This window comes from Orycteropus afer, unplaced genomic scaffold, assembly GCF_000298275.1.
Source record: "Orycteropus afer afer isolate SDZICR_OR568_19922 unplaced genomic scaffold, OryAfe1.0 scaffold00024, whole genome shotgun sequence".
In the NCBI taxonomy this organism is placed as follows: domain Eukaryota; kingdom Metazoa; phylum Chordata; class Mammalia; order Tubulidentata; family Orycteropodidae; genus Orycteropus; species Orycteropus afer.
Window position 1 is genome coordinate 14622956 of NW_006921611.1, and position 22592 is coordinate 14645547.

General features: G+C 38.5%; 1 protein-coding gene and 1 pseudogene across 1 annotated transcript in view; both read left to right on the forward strand.

Annotated features, from left to right (window-relative positions):
- The window catches only part of FNTA (farnesyltransferase, CAAX box, alpha), a 53120-nt gene extending 30783 nt beyond the window's left edge, over positions 1-22337 (forward strand). Inside the window, exons 5-9 of the mRNA XM_007935039.2 lie at positions 571-697; positions 7518-7666; positions 18263-18325; positions 21560-21731; positions 22215-22337. Coding sequence (XP_007933230.1) covers positions 571-697; positions 7518-7666; positions 18263-18325; positions 21560-21731; positions 22215-22337 — 634 coding nt within the window. The remainder of the gene's footprint in view (positions 1-570; positions 698-7517; positions 7667-18262; positions 18326-21559; positions 21732-22214) is intronic.
- Positions 18376-18596, forward strand: LOC122152262 (annotated as a pseudogene).
- Positions 22338-22592: the final 255 nt, after the last annotated feature.

A 22592-nucleotide genomic window follows, 5' to 3' on the forward strand; every position in this document is an offset into this window, starting at 1 on the left:
AGGTGTTTTCTTAGTACAGAAACTTCTATTAATAATCTTGTAACTTGTCGTAGTTACTGACTAGAGAAGAAGCATTTCAATGCTGCCCACAAACAGGTGGAATGAAGAAATTGCTTGTGTGGTGACACTGTAATTGGGGAAAACTGGAAGCCTGTTTATAAGCAGGGGAGCTTCTGTACTTGATAAAATATTATGTTTTCTACAGTCACTCATTAAGCCATCTGGTAATGTTTCAGAATTCTTGGACATAATTTTGTAGTTGTCAAAAGATTACCGTACTTACAGATTTAGATTGAAATAAACCTTCTTTAAGCCTTACATGTCTGATTTCATCTTACCCACAGATCATTTTGTGTTCCTCAGCACACACTTGGTGTTTGGAAGTCTACATTTTTCCCTTAGTGTTTCTTTTGTTTACCTTTTCTCTCCAGTAGAACCTTGAACATTAGAGAAGGATTTCTGTTTCTTGAGTGTTACTCCACATCACATACAGCTGTCTCAAACATGCAGCAGATAGTTTAGTTGTTGGGTAAACTAACGAAACTTCTCTCCCTTCTTCCTTGACTTTAGGCATCATAGGCGAGTTTTAGTGGAATGGCTGAAAGATCCATCTCAGGAGCTTGAGTTTATTGCTGATATTCTTAATCAGGATGCAAAGAATTACCATGCCTGGCAGCATCGACAGTGGGTTATTCAGGTATTGCCTTCTTGTTATACAGCATTTTCAGATTTTTATTTTTGAACTGAATAAAATAGTTAAAATTACTGTCAAATTCTAAGCATACAGATAAAATGACTAAGAATTACCAAGATAATTAAACCTTGGTCTCTTTCATGTTGGTTAGCCTTTATAATCTCTGTATATGATAGAGTAGAAAAATAGTTAAATTTTTTACAGATTTTAGGTTGAACTTGTATCATATATTTGCTAGGGAATGAGTAGAAAAAGCAGTTATACATTTTTAATACAACTGTATTAATTTAATAAGAGCATATTACATATTAAAGCTTTTGGATATATAGACTTTGGAGTGTGATTATACAGTGACTATTGTGTATTTTATTTCCACCCACATGTTAAAATTTTATGCTAAAATCTGAATAGAAGAGAACAGTTATAACTCCCACTCTGGACATTCTATTTATTCTAGCAAACAATTCTAGTGTTGTTTCCTATACATTTTTTTCTAGTGGTTGCTACTTTCTGCACTATTATACCAAGAGCATTTCACCAAAAATTGTGTTCCTTAAAATTTTAAACTTTTCCATATTTGATTAAAGAGAGATGTTTTTTTTAAAGGTATTCAGTTGTTTTACTTTTTATGAAAAATTAGATCGTATATAATACATTGTTGTAGTTAGTTGCCATTGAGTTGATTCTAACTCATGGTGACCCCTCATGTATGTCACAGTAAAACTGAGCTTCATAGGGTTTTCAAGGCTGGCATTTCAGAATTCTGTCACCAGGCCTGTTTTCCCAGTTGCCTCTGGATGGGTTTGAACTGATAATCACTTAACTGTTTATACCATCCAACCAACCTATTCTGGTTACCTAGTGTTGCTCTGACAAGAATATACCACAAATGGGATGGCCTTAACAAACAGGAGTTTATTCTTTCATAGTTCGGGAGGCTAGAAGGTCTAGTTCAAAGTGCCAGGCTCTAGGGGCTGTGTGAAAGCCCCTCACCTTTTGGGGTTTAGCTCTGCCTCTTGCTCCTGGCCCACTAAAGCTAGAGGCATCTCTTCCCTGAGGCAGCTAGTGGCTCCTAAGGCTAATAAGTCCAAGGTTGACAAATAAAATGGCTCAGTCCCGATGTTATCAAACCACACACAGGCCATTGATTAAAGTCCATTGAAAGTCCCAAAGTCGGGCAGAGTATGGCAGGCTGCTGAACAACAACTTGGCTACATGCAGGGTTCAAGCATGCCGTAAGCTAGAGACCATCCCTACAGCTGTTTCTTATATATGGGAAGCAGACCACATACCCAAAGGCAGCTACTCAGCTGCTCACAGTAGATTCCACTATGGAGTTGATAACCAGTCTTATCGTAGTTACATTCAGCTGCCCAGCCACTCAACCAGGCCCAGCCAAGCTGACATACAAACTTAACCACCACACAACCCCACTGCCATCAAGCCCATTCTGACTCATAGTGACCCTACAGGACAGAGTAGAACTGCCTCATAGGGTTTACAAGGCTGTACATCTTTATGAAAGCAGACTGCCTTACCATTCTTCCACAGGTTCAAGCTGCTGACATTTTGGTTAGCAGCTGAAGGCTTTAACCAACATACCACCACAGCTCTTTACACCCTCCAGGGACCTACATAATACATATGTACGTGTGTGTGTGTGTATGTGTCTATAAAAATGTAGACACACACACATATATATAGACAACACACACATCCACACATATACACACACAGTAAGCTCTGGTGGCACAGTTAAGGCATTTGGCTGCTAACCAGAAGGTCGGGAGTTCAAACACATCAGCTGCTCCACAGGAGGAAGATGAGGCAATTTACTTCCATAAAGATGTACAGCCTTGGAAACCCTATAGCAATTACTGTGAGTCTGAATCAACTTGATGGCAGTGGGTTTGGTTTGATTAATACACACAGACACACACATACAAAATATGTACCTACCATAACACCTTAAAAAATAGAACATTACCAATACCTTTGAAAATTCCTCTCCCTGTCAGTATTTTCCTTCCTGAAACTATCGTAAAAGGTTGCCATGAGAAAGGATTCCAAAAATGTCAATTATGTTGTAGCTTATGACTTTCAGTAAATGAGGGACACAGATTTGAAGGCAGGCGGTTCAAACCTACCAGCCACTCCTTGGAAGGAAGATGGAACAATCTACTTCTGTAGTGATACTGCCTCAGAAACCTAGGGAGGGGTCATTGTGAGTCGGGTCCAACTCGATGGCACATAACAACAACATTTTCATATTTGATACTTTGTAGTTTCATATATTCCAACATAAATTGTTTTTTAAAAGATAAAACTAACTTCAGCTACCGTGAGGAGCAAATGAAGTCTGAAAACTGAAGTGAATTTACAATTTTTATTATGTACATAATGAAATAACTTGCCACAGTGTTAAAAGTGGGAAATACATAGATTCTTCACTTCATGTAAGCCAGTGATTCTCAGAGGTAATTGTGCCCCACAAGGGACATTTGGCATGTCAGGAGGCATTTTTAGCTGTCACAACTAGGGGCAGAATGCTACTGGCATCTAGTGAGAAGGGGCCAAGGATGCTACTAAATATCATAAAGTGTACAGGATAGCCCCCCACAACCAAGAATTATTCTGCCAAAAATCTGTCGTACAAAGACTGAGGAAAGCTGGTATTAGTGAAACCTATGCCTGTAATCCATATGGCAAACAAGTTTTTAATATTTCAGTTATTTTCAGTGAGGATTTAATGAATACAGTGTATTCTAAATCTTAAGTGAGAATATGGGAAGTGCTTACAATGTGTTTGGGAACATACATGTAATAAATGTGAGAGAATTTTAGTTTCAAACTTAAATTTGAAACATTTTTGAATACCTGACCTGTATGTTCTTTGGCACTGACACTTAAAGGCAATGGTACTGGTGTTTATCAAGTAAAGGAGTGAAGGGCCCTTTAATTTTTTTTCCCCCAGTCCACCATGAATTGGATAAGTTTCATTAATGTAAAATGCAATAAAATGAATTACTTTGTTAACATTTTATAGTGATTTGGGTGAAAGTTCATAGAGCATATTAATTTTCCAGTCAACAATTCATATATATTTTGATTCATAACATTGATTGCAATCCTTATAGTGTAAACAGCACCCTTTGCACTTCCTCCCTGTTTTTACCATTTCCATCCATCTTTCTTTCCTGTCCTTTCCTGCCTTCTGAGCTTTATCCTTGGGCAAATGATGTCCTTTTGATCAATATGGTTGATTTTGTAAGGAGTGCATGCCTACCTGGTGATGCTATTAACCTTATAGGCCTGCCTGTTGTTTGGCTGGAAGTTGAGCCACAGGGTACCTAAAGGTCAGAGTTTCAGGGGTTCTACCTGTCTCTGTCAGACCACTAAGCCTGGTGTTTTTATGATTTTTAGTTTTCTTCCACATTTTTCTCCTACTCTATTCAGGACCTCCTATTATGACCCCTTTCAGAGCAGTCAGCCTTGGTAGCTGGGAACTATCTAATTCTTCTGGTGTCAGGGTTGTGGAGGCTGGGGTTTCCATGGCTCATTAGCCCTTTGGATAGATTATTTCCTTATGTCTTTGATTTTCTTTACTCTTTGCTCAGAATGGGGAGAGACCAGTAGTTGTACCTCAGATGGCCACTCACAAGCTTGTAAGACCCCAGTCGCTGCTCACCAAAGTAGGCTGTAGAACATTGTCTTTGTGGACTGTCTTATGCTAAATGAATTTGATGTCCCTCCAGACTATGGTCCTGAGCCCATAAACCAAGCAGGTCATTCCCTCAAGGTGTTTGGTCATGGTTAAGCAGTTTTTATAACTTTGCCTCCTGTATATGCTACTACATTCAGGGATATATTTGCAGCATGTATAAATACATATATAGAAATATCCTCTGTCAAACCTACTACATATATTTATGGGCATAGTCCCATTTGTCTCCCTACTTCCTGTTCAGCTGGGTATTTATCTGTGTATCCATTCATAGATGATTGTTATTACTGTCATTGCCAGATTGTATTATGTTGTTGTTGTTGTTGTTATGTGCCGTCAAGTCAGACCTGATTCATAGCGACCCCTCCTTGGGTTTCCAAGGTGGTATCACTACGGAAGTAGATTGCCCAACCTTCCTTCCGAGGAGTGGCTGGTGGGTTTGAACCGCCAGCCTTCTGGTTAGCAGTCAAGTGCCTTAGGCACTATGCTACCAGAGCTCCTACCAGATTACGTATGTAATAGTATTAACTTTTGTTACTTTCCACTCTGTGCTCCTCCAGGTTCTGCCTTTACCTTGAACATTTTGTGCTCACCTCGTCTTTATTATATATTGCCTTTCCTTTCACCCAAGTTAATTTTTGTCTACCCTATAGTTAGTGATTTACCTTCCTTTCCCCTTCCACCCTTGATAATCTTTAAAGAATGTTTCTTCTGTGATTAAACTTTTTCTTAACTTTTTATAGTAGTGGTCTTGTACAATATTTATTCTTTTGTGATTCATTAATGTAACTCAGCACAGTGTTCTCCAGGTTCATCCATGTTGTGAGGTGTTCCACAGATTTGTTGTTATTCTTTAACATTGTGTAATACTCTATTGTGTGTAAGTACATAATTTGTTTATCCATTCATCTGTTGATGGGCACATAGGTTGTTTCCATCTTCTTGCTGTTATGAGTAATGCTGCAATGAACATGGGTATGCATTTATCTGTTCATGTCATGGCTCTTATTTCTTTAGGATATATACCTAGTAGTGAGATTGCTGGATCATATGGTATTTAAGGAAGTGCCCTACTGTTTTCTACAGTGATTGCACCTAAAATGAATTACTGAAAAATTAAATAAACACACACACACAACACTCTACTACTTAGCAATCAGATGGAACAAACTGTTGATGAATACAACAACTTGGATGGCTCAATGGTGTTATAAAAGGCCAGTCTCAAAAGTTTTCCAACTATATGATTCCATTTATATAACATTCTAGAAATGTCAAAATTAGAGAGATGGGAAACAGGTTAGTGGTCACCAGGGATTAGAGGATGAGTGGTAAACTATAAAGGAGTAGTATGAGACAGTTTCTTTTTAGGAATGAAATAGTTCTATAGCTGATTGTGTGATGGTTATATGAATTTGTACATGGAGTAAAATATAAAAGTATGTGTTCCCTACTTTCTTATTAAAACTCTTTTTTATTAAAATAGCTTTGTAATAGAAAATCTTATATCCCAAATTCAGTTGTTTATATATATTTCTCCATGTATATTTTGGTATGCTTTTTTATATGTGCATTTTTTAATGCTACCTTTTCATACTGTATGTGCTTTGTGTTTCTCCACTATCTTCACATAATACTTGAAGGCTACAAGTATTGTCACATCAGATTAATATACTATATTGTAGTTTATCATGAGTTTGAGTGGTTTTTTTTTCCCCGTCTTAAATTTTGAACATAAACTTTTTTTTTTTGAGCTAGTTGTTTGGGAGCTCTGGTAGCACAGTGGCTAAGGCACTTGACTGCTAACCAGAAGGCTGGCGGTTCAAACCCATCAGCCACTCCTCGGAAGGAAGATGGGGCAATCTACTTCTGTAGTGATACTGCCTCGGAAACCCAAGGAGGGGTCGCTATGAGTTGGGTCCGACTCAACGGCACATAACAACAACAAGTTGTTTGGAATAATTCTTCAGTCAAATAGGATAAACATGCTTCTTGGTATAAATTGTTTTCCCAGAATATTATACTTAATTACAGACCACTTTGCTGCTAATGTAGGGGCCTTGGTGGTGCAATGATTAAGAGCTCAGCTGCTAATGCAGAAGGTCAGCAATTTGAACTCACCAGTGGCTCCACAGAAGAAAGATTTGGGAGTCTGCTTCTGTAAAGATTTATAGGCTTGGTACCACTACCACCCATGCTTCTGCGACAACAATTGAAGGACTCAGATTGGGTGAAAATGTAGAATAAAACTCAAAAAAGGCCAGAATTATTGCTGTGAAAGAGACTAGAAGAACCCCCCAAGTATTTTGCCCTAAGACAACCTTCTAACTTGAAACTCAAGACACTTCCTGAGGCTACTTCTCAACCAGATAATAGGCCTATAAAATAAACAATAACACCCCTGAAGAACTAGCTTCTTAGAGCAATCAACTATATGTGACCAAAAGGGCAAGATTTGCCCAGAACCAAAGATGAGAAGGTAGCAGACAGGGAAACTGTGTGAATGAAAACAGGGAATCCAGGGAGGAAATAAGGAGAGTGCTGAACATTGCAAGGATTGCAGCCAATGTCACAGTAAAAATTGTGTATGAAATATCGATAGGAAAACTAATTTGGCTATATGAAGCTTTTTTTGTTTTTGCTTAAGCACAACGAAATTTTCAAATAAATAAAGCAATACATCAGGATAAAATAGTTGGGGATTTACAGCCTTGGAAACCCCATAGGGCAGTTCTGCTCTGTGTTACAGAGCCACTGAGTCAGAATCAACTTCAGTGGCAACAGGTTTTTATTTCTTGTTTTTTGCTGCTCTCTCCCTTTCTGGATTGGGTTTGATTTATTCTCCCTCATGACCCTTCCCTTGTAGTCTTTGATGTCTTCTTTCCTGCTCTCTCTGTGTCTTGCCAGGCACCCTCAGTTTCATACTCGTCTCCCTCTATTTCTTTGACTTGCACCTGTCAGTCTCTCCAAATATGGGATAAATCTTACATCTTCAGTTCTGCCTTCTTAATTTTACAAGTTTTATTTCTTTGTTTACTTGCTTACTGTTTATAAATAATAGGACATTTCCAATTGGATGTTTTATTTTTTTTATTTTAGGAATTTAAACTTTGGGATAATGAACTGCAGTATGTAGACCAACTTCTCAAAGAAGACGTGAGAAATAACTCTGTCTGGAACCAAAGATACTTTGTAATTTCTAACACCACTGGCTACAATGATCCTGTTGTATTGGAGAGAGAAGTCCAGTTAGTAACCTCCTTTATTTGCTCATTCATTAAAAATATATTGCCTGCCTTCATGTCTCAGGCATTGGGAATATAGCAAAGGTCAAGAATGACCCAGATTCTATCCTCATCAAACAGAATAGAATACTGAGATGAAACATTTTATAATAAGTTTACAAGTAATATAATTTACTCTTCATTGCTTTTAATTTCTTGAAGTATTGTTGATGTTAGAGATCGAGAAGAAATCAGATTTCACAGTGTCTAAGAACTTTTATTTTAAAACTCTCTCTTTAAATTCTGTTAGATTTTAAATAATAATCCCTAAAATGCCATGTTCCTCTAGTGCAGGATTTGGGGCTGGGTAATTCTTTGATATTTAGCAGATCTCTGACCTTTACATACTTTATGTCAGTAGTATCACCCCAGTTGAGATGACCAAAAATGTCTCCAGACATTGCAAAATCACCCGCAGTTGAGAACCGCTACTCTAGTGTACAAGATGTTGTAAGAGCTAGACATTTCTCAATTGGCATGAACTTCTGTATTATATCCATAATAGCTCCTCCTTTTCTGATTTTATCTATTTTGTCTCAGCATCAAATTACCTATTGTGGTCATTAAGGTTATGGTCAACTTGGCTGGGCCTAGTTTTGAGTGGCTGGGCAGCTGGATGTAGTTATTCCCATAATGAGACTAGTAATGAATTCCATGGTGGAATCTGCTGGAGCAGCTGAGTAGCTGGCTGCTTTAGTAATGTGGTCTGTTCCCAGTGTGTAAGGGGAAGCTTTAGGGGTAGTCTTGAGCTTTTTGGCATGCTTGAACCCTCCATTTGGCTGAGTCTTCATCTCTGTGACCTGATATGTTGCCAACTGATCTTGGGACTGTTGATGGACTTGAACCAGTGTCCTGCTGTGTTGTTTAATAATTTTGGGACTGTGCCATTTTAATTTGTTGACCATGGGTTTGTCAGCCTCAGCAGCCAGCAGTTGTCTGACATAAAAGAAGCCTCTAGCTAAAGTGGGCCCGGGGAAAAAGGCAGAGCTGAAGCCCAAGGTCGAGGGGCTTTCACCCAGTCCCTAGAGCTGGCACTTTGAACTCAAATTTCTAGCCTCCTGAATTGTAAGAGAATAAATAGACTCCTATTTGTTCAAGCCATTGATTTGTGTTAGGTCTGTTACAGCAGCACTGGAGGACCAAAACATGTGAACTGATGGACTGGTTTACAATTTGAATATGTGTTTTGTCTTTAAAGCTTGATTAGACTGATTTTACCTATTTATGAAAGTTGTTTTTAACAATTCCTGAGGTGAGCTGATTTTTTGGGGGGGGTGGGGCATCAGCTGCCTTTTGTCTCCCTTACCTTCACTTATGCTTAGATCAAGCAACTCTCCTTTTATCTTTTCATGTATTCTCCATAGGGTTCTGGTGATTTAAATTTTAAATAAAAGTCTACATTAACTCTGCTCCAGGCTCATGTCTGGAGCAGAAGCATACTTCTCAACCGTACCTTTATGCTTTCTGTCTACCATGTTACTGGCTAAAGCTGCACTATCCAATAAAATAGCCACTAGCCACATAAGAGTATTGAAACTGAAGTTATATAAAACTAAAAATTCATTCCCCAGTTGCATTATTCACATTTTAGGTGCTCAGTAACCACATGTACCGAATTAGACACAGATACAGAACACTTCATCATCATAGGAAGGTCTAGAGGATAATGTTGATCTAAAGGATCAGTGTGACAATTTATTGAAATTAGCTATCATTCTTAATCAAACCTAAATACTGAGACTTAAGTAGAGAAAATCCAGACTCAGTCATCCAGTACTCCATTATTTGGGATTCTTTTTTTTTTTTTTCCCTTAGAATTGGTGTTTTGTTATAAAGATTTAGAGAAAAAAAAAAAAGTACTCTGAAGTAAAGCAAAACATTTTTCTTTTTTTTTTTTTTTTTTTACCCCCAAACCCAGAACCTGCCTGGAAAGGAGAATGTAAGGGCTGCCCCAGTATCTCAGTCCCTCTTAATACCAAAGCAAATTTTACAAATAAGATAAGGGTGAAAAACATTGTTCTTTAGAAAGCTCAATAGCTTTCTTGCCAAAAGGTAAATGAAAAAAAACTCACTGCCATCGAGTCGGATTCGACTGATAGCGACTCCTCCTTCGGTTTCCAAGGCAGTATCACTGTGGAAGTAGATTGTCCAACTTTCCTTCTGAGGAGTGGCTGGTGGGTTTGAACTGCCAGCCTTCTGGTTAGTAATCAAATGCCTTAGGCACTGTATACCACCAGAGCTCCCAAATGGTAGATACTTAAGGTTATTTTACCTTAGGAGTGACAACGGAGTTCTGGTAGCACAGTGCCTAAGGCATTTGACTGCTAACCAGAGTATGGCGACTCAAACCTACCAGCTGCTCCATGGAAGGAAGATGGTACAATCTACTTCCATAAAGACTGGGAGCTCTGGTAGCATAGTGCCTGAAGCACCTGACTGCTAACCAGAAGGCTGGTGGTTCATATCCACCAGCTGCTCCTTGGAAACAAGGTTGGGCAATCTACTTCCGTAGTGATACCACCTCAGAAACCTAAGGAGGGGTCACTATGAGTTGGGTCCGACTAGATGGCACATAACAAAAAACAACAGGAGTGACAAAATATTAGAAAATGAGGTATTATTCACGTACCATGCAATTCACCTATTCAGAGTGTTTTTAGTGTATCCACAGATAGGTTCAACCATTACCACAGTCAATTTTATAACATTTTCCTCTCAGAAAGAAACCCCATACCCTTAAGCTATTACTTTCTTGTTCTATTCTTGTCTTTCCCTTCGGCCCTCAACAACCATTAATTTACTTCCTGCCTCATAATTTCTCTAATCTGCACTTTCACATGAGTGGAATTATATAGTACGTTATCTTTTGTGACTAGCTCCTTTCATTTAGCATAATGTTTTCAAAGATCATCCATGTTGTAGTATGTATCATCATTTTATTCCCCAAAAATTATGTTTTGTTGTTATTGCATATATACACAGCGGAACATAACCAGTGCAACTATTTCTACATGTATACTTGGGTGACATTGATTCATTCTTTTTTATGACTGAATAATAATAAATTGAATGTCAGTAACACACTTTGAGGGAGCTCTGGTAGCATAGTGCCTAAGTCACTTGACTGCTAACCAGAAGGCTGGTGGTTCAAACCCACCAGCCACTCCTCGGGCAATCTACTTACATAGTGATACTGCCTCAGCAACCCAAGGAGGGGTCACTGTGAGTCAGGTCTGACTCGACAGCACATAACACCACCACCACCACCACACTTTGATGCATTCCTCACTTGATGGACATTGGAGTTGTTTCTGTCTTTTGGCTGTTATAAATAATTCTGTAAGCATTCATGTATAAATTTTTGTGTGGATATATCTTTTCATTTCTTTTGGATATTTACCTATGACTGGAATTTCTAGGTCAGGTAGTAACTTTAACTTTTTGAGGAATTGCCAGTGTACCAAAGCACTCTACATTCCCGCCAGCAATGCATAAGGGTTCCTACTTCTCCACATCCTTGCCAATATTTACTGGTATCTAACTTTTTTATTTTAGCTATTCGACTGAGTGTGTAATGATAGCTTATTGTGGTTTTGATTTGCATATCCCTGAGACTGATGGTGTGTTGGAGAAATGCAAATCATGTGCTTTTTGGTTATTTATATCTTCTTTGAGGAAATGTCTATTCAGATCCTTTTTAAACTAGGTTTTTTTATTATTGGTTGTAAATGTACTTCATATAGCCTACATATAAGTCTGTTGTCAGATATATAATTTACAAATATTTTCTACTATTTTGTGGATTGTATTTTCTTCTTCTTGATGGCATCCTCTGAAGGACAAAAGTTTTTCATTTTATTAAAGTCCAATTTATCTACTTTTGCAGTTCATGCTTTTGGTGTCATATCTAATACTTTAGTCAAATCCTAGATTATGAAGATCACTCTAAAGTTTTCTTCTACACGTTTTCTCATTTTGTTCATACAGTTAGGTCTTTGATCCATTTTGAGTTAATTTCATATATACTGTTGAGACAAGGCTCCAACTTCTTTATTTTGCATGTGGATATCTAGTTGTATCAATACCATTTGTTAAAAAGACTCTTCTTTCCTTACTGAATGGTATTGTTGAAAATCAATTGACCATAGATGTATGGGTTTATTTCTAGACTCTCAATTCTATTCCATTGATCTATATGTCTGTCTTTGTGGCAAGATCACAGTTTTGATTATTTACTTTGTAAGAAGTTGAAATAAAGAAATGTGAGGATTCCTTCATGATTCATCTTTTTCAGCGTTAAGGCTATTGTGGATCCCTTGTAGTTCATAGGAATTTTAGAATCAGCTTGTCAATTTCTACAAAGAAGTCAGCACTGGGATTCTGATAGGGATTGCCTTGAATTTGTAGGTCAATTTGAGGGAATTATTGTGGTCTTATTAATAATGTTAAATTTCTGGTCCATGAACATGTGATATTTTTCCATTTATTTGCATCTTCTTTAATTTCCTGCTGCAGTATTTTGTAATTTTCAGAGTATAGCTTTTTAATTTCATTTCCAGATTGTTCATTATGAGTGTATAGGAATCCAGTTCATTTTTGTATATTACTCTTGTATCCTACAACCTTGCTAAAGCTTATTTATTAATTAGTGTATTCTTTAGAATTTTCTATATACAGGATTGTGTCATCTGCAAATATATTTTTACTTCTTTTTTTCCAAACTGGATGCCTTGTTTGTTTGTTTTTCCCCTTCCTAATTGCAGCTGCAGGGATCCAGGTGAGGAGAGGGAACCCAGACCACGCCCCACAAGAGGCAAGGTGGGAAAGTGGGGAAAGGATAGAAAAAGGCGAGGGGGACCGAGGCAGAGTAAGGACTCAGCCACAGGGATCCAGGTGAGGGGAGGGAACCCAGGCCATGCCCCACAAGCGGCAAGGCGGGAAAGCTGGGGGTGGGGACAGAAAAAGGCCAGGGGGACTGGGACAGAGCAAGGAGGCAGTAGTAGGAATCCAGGTAAGGGGAGGTTGGCGACGTTTCCAACAGTAATGGAGACAAACTTGTCTGTCAGTTTGTCCTGCTGTGGTGACGTGTTGCTGTGAGTCTTGAGGCTGTGCCACCGGTGTTTCAAACCCAGTGAGGTGCACATGGTACACAGGTATCAGCGTGGCTTGCAGACTGAGACAGACTAGGAAGGAGGAAGAGGCCATTCACTTCTCAAAAGAATTAGCCAGAGAAAACCTTATGAATAGCAGAGAAACACTGTCTGATACATTACTACACAACTTTATGAATAGTCTGGAAACATTGTCCAGTACCGAGGAGGAGGATGAGTCACTTAGGTTAGAAGGCTTTCAAAATAGGAGTGGGAAAGGGCTGCATCATCAGAGTAAAACCAGCCTTACTCATATGTTTAAGGTAAAGCTTTCGAGACCTCCATTTGCTGACATGGCACCACTCAAATTGAGGAGAAAGAGTTGTAAACATCCATTAATAATCGGAACATGGAATGTACAAAGTATGAATCTACGAAAATTGGAAGTTGTCAAAAATGAAATGAAACGCATAAAGATTGATATCCCAGGCATTAGTGAGCTGAAATGGACTGGTTTTGGCCATTTTGAATCAGACAACCATAAGATCTACTATGTCAGGAATGACAAATCGAAGAGGAATGTTGTGGCATTCATCACAAAGCATGTTTCAAAATCTGTCCTGAAGTACAGTGCTGTCAGTGATAGGATAACACCCCTACACCTACAAGAAAGACCCATTAATATGACTATTATTCAAATTTATGCACCAACCACCAACGCCAAAGATGAGGAAATTGAAGATTTTTCTCAACTTCTGCAGTCTGAAATTGACCGAACATGGGAGCTCTGGTAGCACAGTGCCTAAAGCACGTGACTGCTAACCAGAAGGCTGGTGGTTCAAACCCACCAGCCATTCCTCAGAAGGAAGATGGGGCAATCTGCTTCCGTAGTGATACTGCCTCGGAAACCCAAGGGGGGGTTGCTATGAGTCGGGTCCAACTCGGTGGCATATAACAACAACAACATGCAGTCAGGATGTGTTAATTATCACTGGTGACTGGAATGCAAAAGTTGGAAACAAGGAAGAATCACCAGTAGTTGGAAAATTTGCCCTTGGTGACAGAAATAATGCTGGAAATCACATGGTAGAATTTTGCAAGACCAGCAAAGGCTTATTCATTGCAAATACCTTTTTTCAACAACACAAACGGCAGCTGTACACACGGACTTCGCCAGATGGAATACACAGGAATCAAACTGACTACATCTGTGGCAAGAGGTGATGGAAAAGCTCAATATCTTCATCCAAAACAAGGTCAGGAGCTGATTGTGGAACAAACCATCAACTGCTCATATGCACGTTCAAGTTGAAGTTAAAGACAATTAAAACAAGTCCACAAGAGCCAAAATTTGATCTTCAATATATCCCTCCTGTTTAGAGACCATCTAAACAATAGATTTGATGCACTGAACACCCATGACCAAAAACCAGAATTGTGGGATGACATCTAGATCATCATCCATGAAGAAAGCAAGATGTCACTAAAAAGACAAGAAAAGAAGAGAAGACCAAAAATGGATGACAAAGAGACTCTGAAACTTGCCCTTGAGTGGAGAGTAGCTAAAGCCAATGGAAGAAATGACAAGATAAAAGAGCTGAACAGAAGATTTCAAAGAGCAGCTCGAGCAGACAAAACCAGTTACTATAATGAAATGTGCAAAGACCTGGAGTTAGAAAAACAAAAGGGAAGAACACGCTCAGCATTTCTCAAGCTGAAAGAACTAAAGAAAAAATGTAAGCCTCGAGTTGCAATATTGAAAGATTCTATGGGCAAAATATTGAATGATGCAGGAAACATCAAAAGAAGATGGAAGGAATACACAGGGTCACTGTACCAAAAAGAACTGGTCAATCTTCATCCATTTCAGGAGGTGGCATATGATCTAGAACCAATGGTATTGAAGGAAGAAGTCAAAGCTGCACTGAAGCAAATTGGTGAAGAACAAGGCTCCAGGAATTGAAGGAATACCCACTGAGATATTTCAACAAACAGATGCCTCACTGCAGGCACTCACTTGGTTATGCTAAGAGATTTGGAAGACAGCTACCTGGCCAACTGACTGGAAGAGATCCATATTTGTACATTTTCCAAAGAAAGGTGATCCCACAGAATGTGGAAATTATCCAACAATATCATTAATATCACACACAAATAAGATCTTACTGAAGATAATTCAAAAACAGTTGCAGCAGTATATTGACAGAGAACTCCAGAGGTGCAAGCTGGATTCAGAAGAGGATGTGGAACAAGGAATATCATAGGTGATGTCAGATGGATCTTGGCTCAAGGCAAAGAATACCAGAAAGATGTTTACTTGTGTTATATTGACTATGCAAAGGCATTTGATTGTGTGGCTCATGACAAATTATGGATAACACTGAAAAGAATAGGAATTCCCAAACACTTGATTCTACCCATGGGGAACCTGTATATTGACCAGAAGGCTGTCGTTCTGACAGAACAAGGGGACACTGCATGGTTTAAAATTAAGAAGGGAGTGCATCAGGGTTGTATCCTTTCCCCATACTTGTTCAGTCTATATGCTGAGCAAATAATATGAGAAGCTGGACTATATGAAGAAAAATGCATCAGGATTGGAGGAAGAATCATTAACAACCTGAGATATGCTGATGGCACATCTTTGCTTGCTGAAAGTGAGGATGACTTGAGGCACTTACTGATGAAGGTTGAAGACTACAGTCTGCAGTATGGATTACATCTCAGTATAAAGAAGACAAAAGTCCTCACAACTGGACCGGTAAGCAGCATCACGATAAATGGAGAAAAGCTTGAGGTTGTCAAAGAATTCATGTTGCTTGGTTCAACGATCTATGCCAATGGAAGCAGCAGTCAGGACATTAGACGATGCATAGCACTGGGCAGGTCGGCTGTGAAGGAACTCTTTCAAGTGCTGAGGAGCAAGGATGTCTCCTTGAGGACTAAGATGCGCCTGACACAAGCCATGGTATTTTCAGTCTCCTCGTATGCTTGTGAGAGCTGGATAATGAATAGTAAGACCGAAGAAGAGTTAATGATTTTGAGTTGTGGTGCTGGTGAAGAATGCTTAAAGTACCATGGCCTGCTAAAAGAACTAACGGATCTGTCCTGGAGGAAGTGCACCCGAAATGCTCCTTGGAAGTGAGAATGGCCAGACTTTGTCTCACCTACTTTGGTCATGTTGTCAGAAGGGACAGTTCCCTGGAGAAGGATGTCATGCTTGGCAAGGTGGAGGGTCGACGAAAGAGGGAAGGCCTTCAACAAGATGGATTGACATGGTGGCTGTGACTATGGGCTCAGTTATAGCAAGGATCATGGAGCTGGCATGGGATTGGGCAGTGTTTTTTTCTGCTGTGCATGGGGTCGCTATGAGTCGGAACGACTCGACAGCACTTAACAAGATCAATTGCCCTGGTTAGAATCTCCAGTATAATATTGCATACAAGTGGCAAGAACAGAAATACTTAAATACTTGTCTTATCCTCATCTTCGGGGAAAATCATCCAGTGTTTCACCCATTAAGTATGATGTTAGCTGTGGGTTTTTCATAGGTACTATTTATTAGGTTGAGGAAGTTTCCTTCTAGCTTTTTTTTTAGTGTTTTTTATCATGATTTTTTCACATGTTCTTTTCTGAACCTATTGAGATGATCATTTGATTCTGTTTTTTGTTCTGTTAATAAGCTGTTTTCATTAATTGATTTTTGATGTTAAACCAATCTTCTATTGTCTGGATAAGAAGCTCTGGTAGCTTAGTGCCTAAGGCACTTGACTGCTAACCAGAAGGCTAGCGGTTCAAACCCACCAGCCAGTCCTCGGAAGGAAGATGGGGCAATCTACTTCCATAGTGATACTGCCTCGGAAGCCCAAGGAGGGGTCGCTATGAGTCGGGTCTGACTCGATGGCACATAACAACAACAACAACATTGTCTGGATAAATCACACTTAATCATGGTATATAATTCTTTTATATTTTTGTTGAATTCTGTTTACACCTATTGAGATAAGGATTTTTGTGTCCATATTCATAAGAGATATTGGTCTGTTCTTGTTTTCTTTTCTTTTGGGAAGTTGTATTTGTCTTGTGAGAAGTGATGTCTTTGTTTTGGTTTTGGTATCAGGGCAGCACTAGCTTCATAAAATGAGCTGGGAAGTATTCCCTCCCTTTCTATTTTTCAGAAGCATTTCTGAATGTCTTAGTTTGCTACTGCTGTTATGACAGAAATACCACAAGTACATGGCTTAACAAACAAGAATGTATTCTCTTACAGTTTAGGAAGCTAGAAGTTCAAATTGAGAGTACTGGCTGTAGGGGCTGGGTGAAGGCCCCTTGACCTTGGGCTTCAGCTTTGCCTCTTATGCCAGGCCCACCAAAACTTAGAGGTGTCTTCTAACTCAAACAGCTGCTGGCTGCTGCGGCTGATGAACCCAAGGTCAGCAGGTAAAATGGCACAATCCCAAGATCTATACACAACACAGCAAGCCGCTGATGCAAGTCCAGAACTGGAGACGAAGCCTCGGCCATATGCAGAACCCAGATGTGCCAAAAAACTAGAAACCTTCTTCAAAGCCTCCCCACCCTGAGGGCAACTAATTTGCTGCTCACAGCATACTCCAGTGTGGAGGTGATTATAGTCTAATCATGGGGAGTAACTGGCACTCAAAACCCCGGCCCGGCCACATTGACTATCACACTGAAGGATTAGTATTCTTTTTTGAGTATTTTCACAGTGAAAAATTTAATGGTAAAGCCACTGGACTTTTCTTTGTGGGTAGTTTCTACATTAGTGATTCAGTTTCTACTTGTTATAGCTCTATTTAGATAGTCTGTTTATTTGTGAGTCAGTTTTGGTAGTTTGTGTCTTTCTAAGAATTTGTCCATTTCATATAAGTTATCTAACTTGGTTTACAGCTTTTCATAGTATTCTTTATAATCTTTTTTATTTCTGTATCATCAGAGGTAAGGTCCCTTCTTTCATTCTGATTCTAGTAATTTGATTCTTCTCTCTTTACTGTAGTTCCTGGTATTATACAGCTGTCCTTTTAAATGGCTTAAGATTTTTATAGGCATAAGTAGATCTTAGACATTTTTCCCCAGGTTGCTGTACAATTAAAAGGAACGCCTCCTTGTTTTAGTTTACATTTCCTTCAAAGGGGACCATTTAAAAGTAACTCCATATTAAAGAAAATTTTCCATATTAATTTATTTTCCTGTTATCGATTGAAGTCTTTATGGTAGTTAAGTGTTCTCCTCCAGAATTGGATACAGATATGAGGGAGGAATGTGTAAGAATTGACAACTGCAAACTCAAGGGATTCCGTAATTTAGATGTCACCAGAGATGCCCACTAAGAGATAAGTGAGGACCAAAACAAGTGAAAGAATAAGTGCAAACTGTAACACAATTTTGTTAAACTATTTACATCACTACTCTTTTTAAATTATACACATATTTGTGTTTTTCGTTACAGGTATACTCTGGAAATGATCAAACTAGTACCACATAATGAAAGTGCATGGAACTATTTGAAAGGGTAAGAGGTTGTTTTTGCTTGTTTTATATATTAAAGAGAAACAAAGAACAAGCTTTATGTAGTGGCAGTATTGTAGCCATTGAGGTTTATCCGAGGCAGGATTACTGCTAATTGAAAAGTTTTCCCAGTGGTGGAGGAGGAAAAGGGAGGGAACATGGCAAAAATTTTTTTACAAAACGAAAAATAAATAAAAAGAAAATTTTTCCCAGTGTCCTGCTGTGATGACTTGAATATAGTCGGCATTGGCCATTTTTGATGGTCTCTACAGAGATTGAATAATTTGGTCTAAAAAGTAAGTTTTATTCACTCAGATCACAAAAAAAGAAAAAAGCTAATATGATACATAATAGAATATGTTGCATAATCTTTCAAAAAAGATACTGAAGATTTTTTCTAGTTTTTTGGACCTAACCGCAGAAGTACAACCATGTTGTGTTAACTCCCAACAACAGTGTTCTCTGCCCTTCTCTCCTCTCCACCTCCCAGACATACAGCACAGTTTTTATAGCAGTCCATGAGTAAATACTAATACAGTTTTAATTGTATTTATGAATCTGTAGGCTGTATGTCAAAGAAAATACCCACTCTTAGTTTCTTTATAGCTCAGAAACACAGTAAGGCAAGGTAGACAGATTACAAGCAGATTATGCAGGCAAATAGCTAACTTTTCTGTTTTCCTTTCTAGAAATCTATTGCAAGTCTCCTTAAATAGAAAAGACTTCACTTGCCTGAATCCTGACACACCCAGGCTCTTTGTCAAATATAGAAGTCTCCCAAAGAAACTAAATTCAAAGAGCACAAAGGATGGAGATATATCAGGGCTTGGCCCTATAGAGTCTGGAGATAAGGAACCATCTCAAGAAATGAGAGAATCTATATTAGCATTTTTCCCCCTCACTGTTTAATTTTGTTTAAAATGATTTATTTGTTGTTGCTTTCATTTTATGCATTGCACAGCTTATGTTACAAATGATTACTTTTATAGTTTTTTTAATCAGTTTTACTTAGTTCTTAATCATTTATGAGAAAATTCACTTCAAATCTAAAATTTCATTTTGTTTCAACCTCATTAATTCATGAAATACTTGTTTCACAACTATTATGTGGAGGGCATAGGTACTTTGTTGAAAAACTCTTCTAGACTTAGCGCTCATTCTCTAATGAGGAATAACCAAAACCAAACCAAACACTACCTTCAAGTGAATTCCAACTCATAGCGACCCTTTCTGGGCTTCTGAGGCAGTAAATCTTTATGAAAGTAGATTGCCCACTACAGTGCTTAATAGTCTATGGGAACAGGGAAGAAGCTAGAGCTTAGGAGTGTGATTGAGTTAGAGTTCACAAAGCAAAAGAATATCTAAAGAGAAACTATTTGGTTGAGTGGTAAAGGAGAAAGCAAGTTCAGTTTAGACATTTTAAAGTGAAACTGACATATATCTAGAGACATCTGGAGGGGAGTTGTCCTACAGGTGTGTAGCTTGAAGGAGTGGTTAGGGCTGAAGGTACAGGTTTGAGAATCATCATTATGTAGGTGGTAGTTGATTCATAAGTGCAGAGGAAAATGGCCAAAGATAGAAGGGAAAAAAGGAAGGAATTTTGGGAAACATGAACATTTGAACAGCAAATGGAGTAATGGCATCATAAAGGAACAAACATCAGAGGAGTACTGAAGACATCAGTTGAGAATGAAATCACAGAAGCCAAGAAAAAAGAGGGAATAGTAATAGTATCACATGCCACTTAGTGGCCAATGCATTTATCCACTAAGAGGTTGATAGTGACTTCCATGGAAGCTATTTCCGTGAAGTTATGAGGACAGAAGGTAGTTTTCAACAGGTGGAGAAGTGGTAGGGAAAGAAAGACCTAGAGATGATAGGTGTCACGATCCTTTTAAAAGTTTGTGAAGAAGGAGAAACCAGTAGGTACTGGGAGGTCCATGGTTAAAGAGGTCTTTTGTTTGGTTTATTATTCTTTTATTATAGGAGAGACAATTATATATAGGGAGGATTAGGGCAAAGAAGGAGAAAAGCCTAAAGTAAGAGAAGGGTTGGGGGTCTAGAGCACAACTGAAAGGTGTTTGACAGAGAGTCCTATTTTTCTAGGATGGCAAGGAAGGATGGGAGAGAATGCACTTAAGTTTATAGTTCAGGGACTGAGTTATTTTGTTTCGCCTTATGAATTGCCAATCTGACCTTGATAACTCCTTTCTCTTCCCATAGAATACTGTACATCATATCACTTACTTTAACTCTATATAATGTCTTCATTCCTTATTAGAAAATGAGCTCCTTAATTGTAAGGACATTTCAAAATGACAGTGCCTACTCAAAAAAAAAAAAAAAAACTCACTGCCATCAAGTCGAACCCAACCCATAGCGACCCCTCCTTGGGTTTCCAAGGCGGTATCACAACAGAAGTAGATTGCCCAACCTTCCTTCCAAGGAGTGGCTTATAGGTTTGAACTGCCAGCCTTCTGGTTAGCAGTCAAATGCCTTAGGCATTACGCCACCAGCGCTCCTAATAGTGCCTAGGTCTAGTAAAGAAGAGATGCAAAATTATTAATTTTTTTAAATTCCAATTTAATTAATCTAGAAAGCATAAGAATTTGGAGGACTTTAGAATTGATAAAGGCTTGTTTCCACACCAAGCTATATCAGAACTACTGACAAAACAGTTTAGAAGTAAAAAGATAAAAAGTGTCATATGCTTACTCTAGCCAGTAATTTGGTGTTTTATTTTTAAATATAGGATGTTTAAAAACATACGATGGTGTCATTATCATACCTAAAAAGATTGAAGATTAATTCCCAAATATAAAAAAATATCTAATGTTGAGATTTCCCTGATTGTCTTATAAATGGATCAGGATCCAGATATTGTCCATATGTTGCACTGGTTGATGAATCTCTTAACATATAAGTTCACCTTTCCCTTTTTCTTTCCCCATTATACATCTGTCCAGTAGAACATTCTGTATGTTTTAGCTTGTGTTTTTAATGGGCACTTTTCCTCATTTAGATCATCAGAAAGAATTAGGAGAGACTTCTGGCCTTTTCTGCATTTACAATGGACCAAAGCCAAAAAAGAGTTCCTAAATTGAGTGGAGATAGATCTCTTCAAAATAAGTCTCCTTTTCTTGTGTTTCAGGGATCTCCCCCAACCCCATTACTTTTCTTCTAAAATCCTCTTCCTCCTCAAAATTGAGGTTTTTTTGTTGTTTTTTTTTTTTTTTAGGATTTTGCAGGATCGTGGACTTTCCAAATATCCCAATCTATTGAATCAATTACTTGATTTACAACCAGGTCACAGTTCTCCCTACCTAATTGCCTTTCTTGTCGATATCTATGAAGACATGCTAGAAAACCAATGTGACAACAAGGAAGACATTCTTAACAAAGCATTAGAGGTAAGCTAGTGGGACTTGGTGCTTTTCCTTTTGGTATCTCAGAATTGGGTCTGCTTGGTGCCACTACAAATCATGCCCCTTTTTAACATCACTCACTCACTCATTCACTCACTCCACTCACTGCCGTCAAGTCAGTCCCGACTCATAGTGACCCCTCTTTGGGTTTTGGAGGCAGTACCACTATGGAAGTAGATTGCATAACCTTCCTTCCGAGGAGTGGCTGGTGGGTTAGAACCGCCAGCCTTCTGCTTAGCAGTCAAATGCCTTAGGCACTATGCTACCAGAGAGCTTTTCAACATAGTTACTTAGAATTCAATGCAGAACTATTTCTACCATTCAGGATACATGTTAAGACAGTATGTGACTAGCAGTGTGTCTGGCTCAACCATGATCTGAGTTAAATTGTATTGTCTCAAAGGCAATCATTTGCTCTAGAGATTGAGTTACACAATTACTATAATGAATTTATATTTTTCCTTTCAGTTATGTGAAATCCTAGCTAAAGAAAAGGACACTATAAGAAAAGAATATTGGAGATACATCGGAAGATCCCTTCAGAGCAAACATAGCACAGAAAGTGATCAGCCAACAAATGCACAGCAATAACACCATCCAGAAGAACTTGATGGAATGCCTTTATTTTTTTAAGGGACTCCAATGAGGAGTTTAAAACTAGAGTGATCATTCCCTTTGCCTGTGTTGGGAATAAAAAATAAAATTTTATTTATTCCCTTTGCACGTAAAATGTGCACTGCACAGGTATTGCTTTTTAACAAGAACTAAGCGCGATGCTCCCTGGATGCTGCTGCTATTCAGACTCACTCTAAATAATATGATTATTTTTAAAGCAGTAATTTGGTG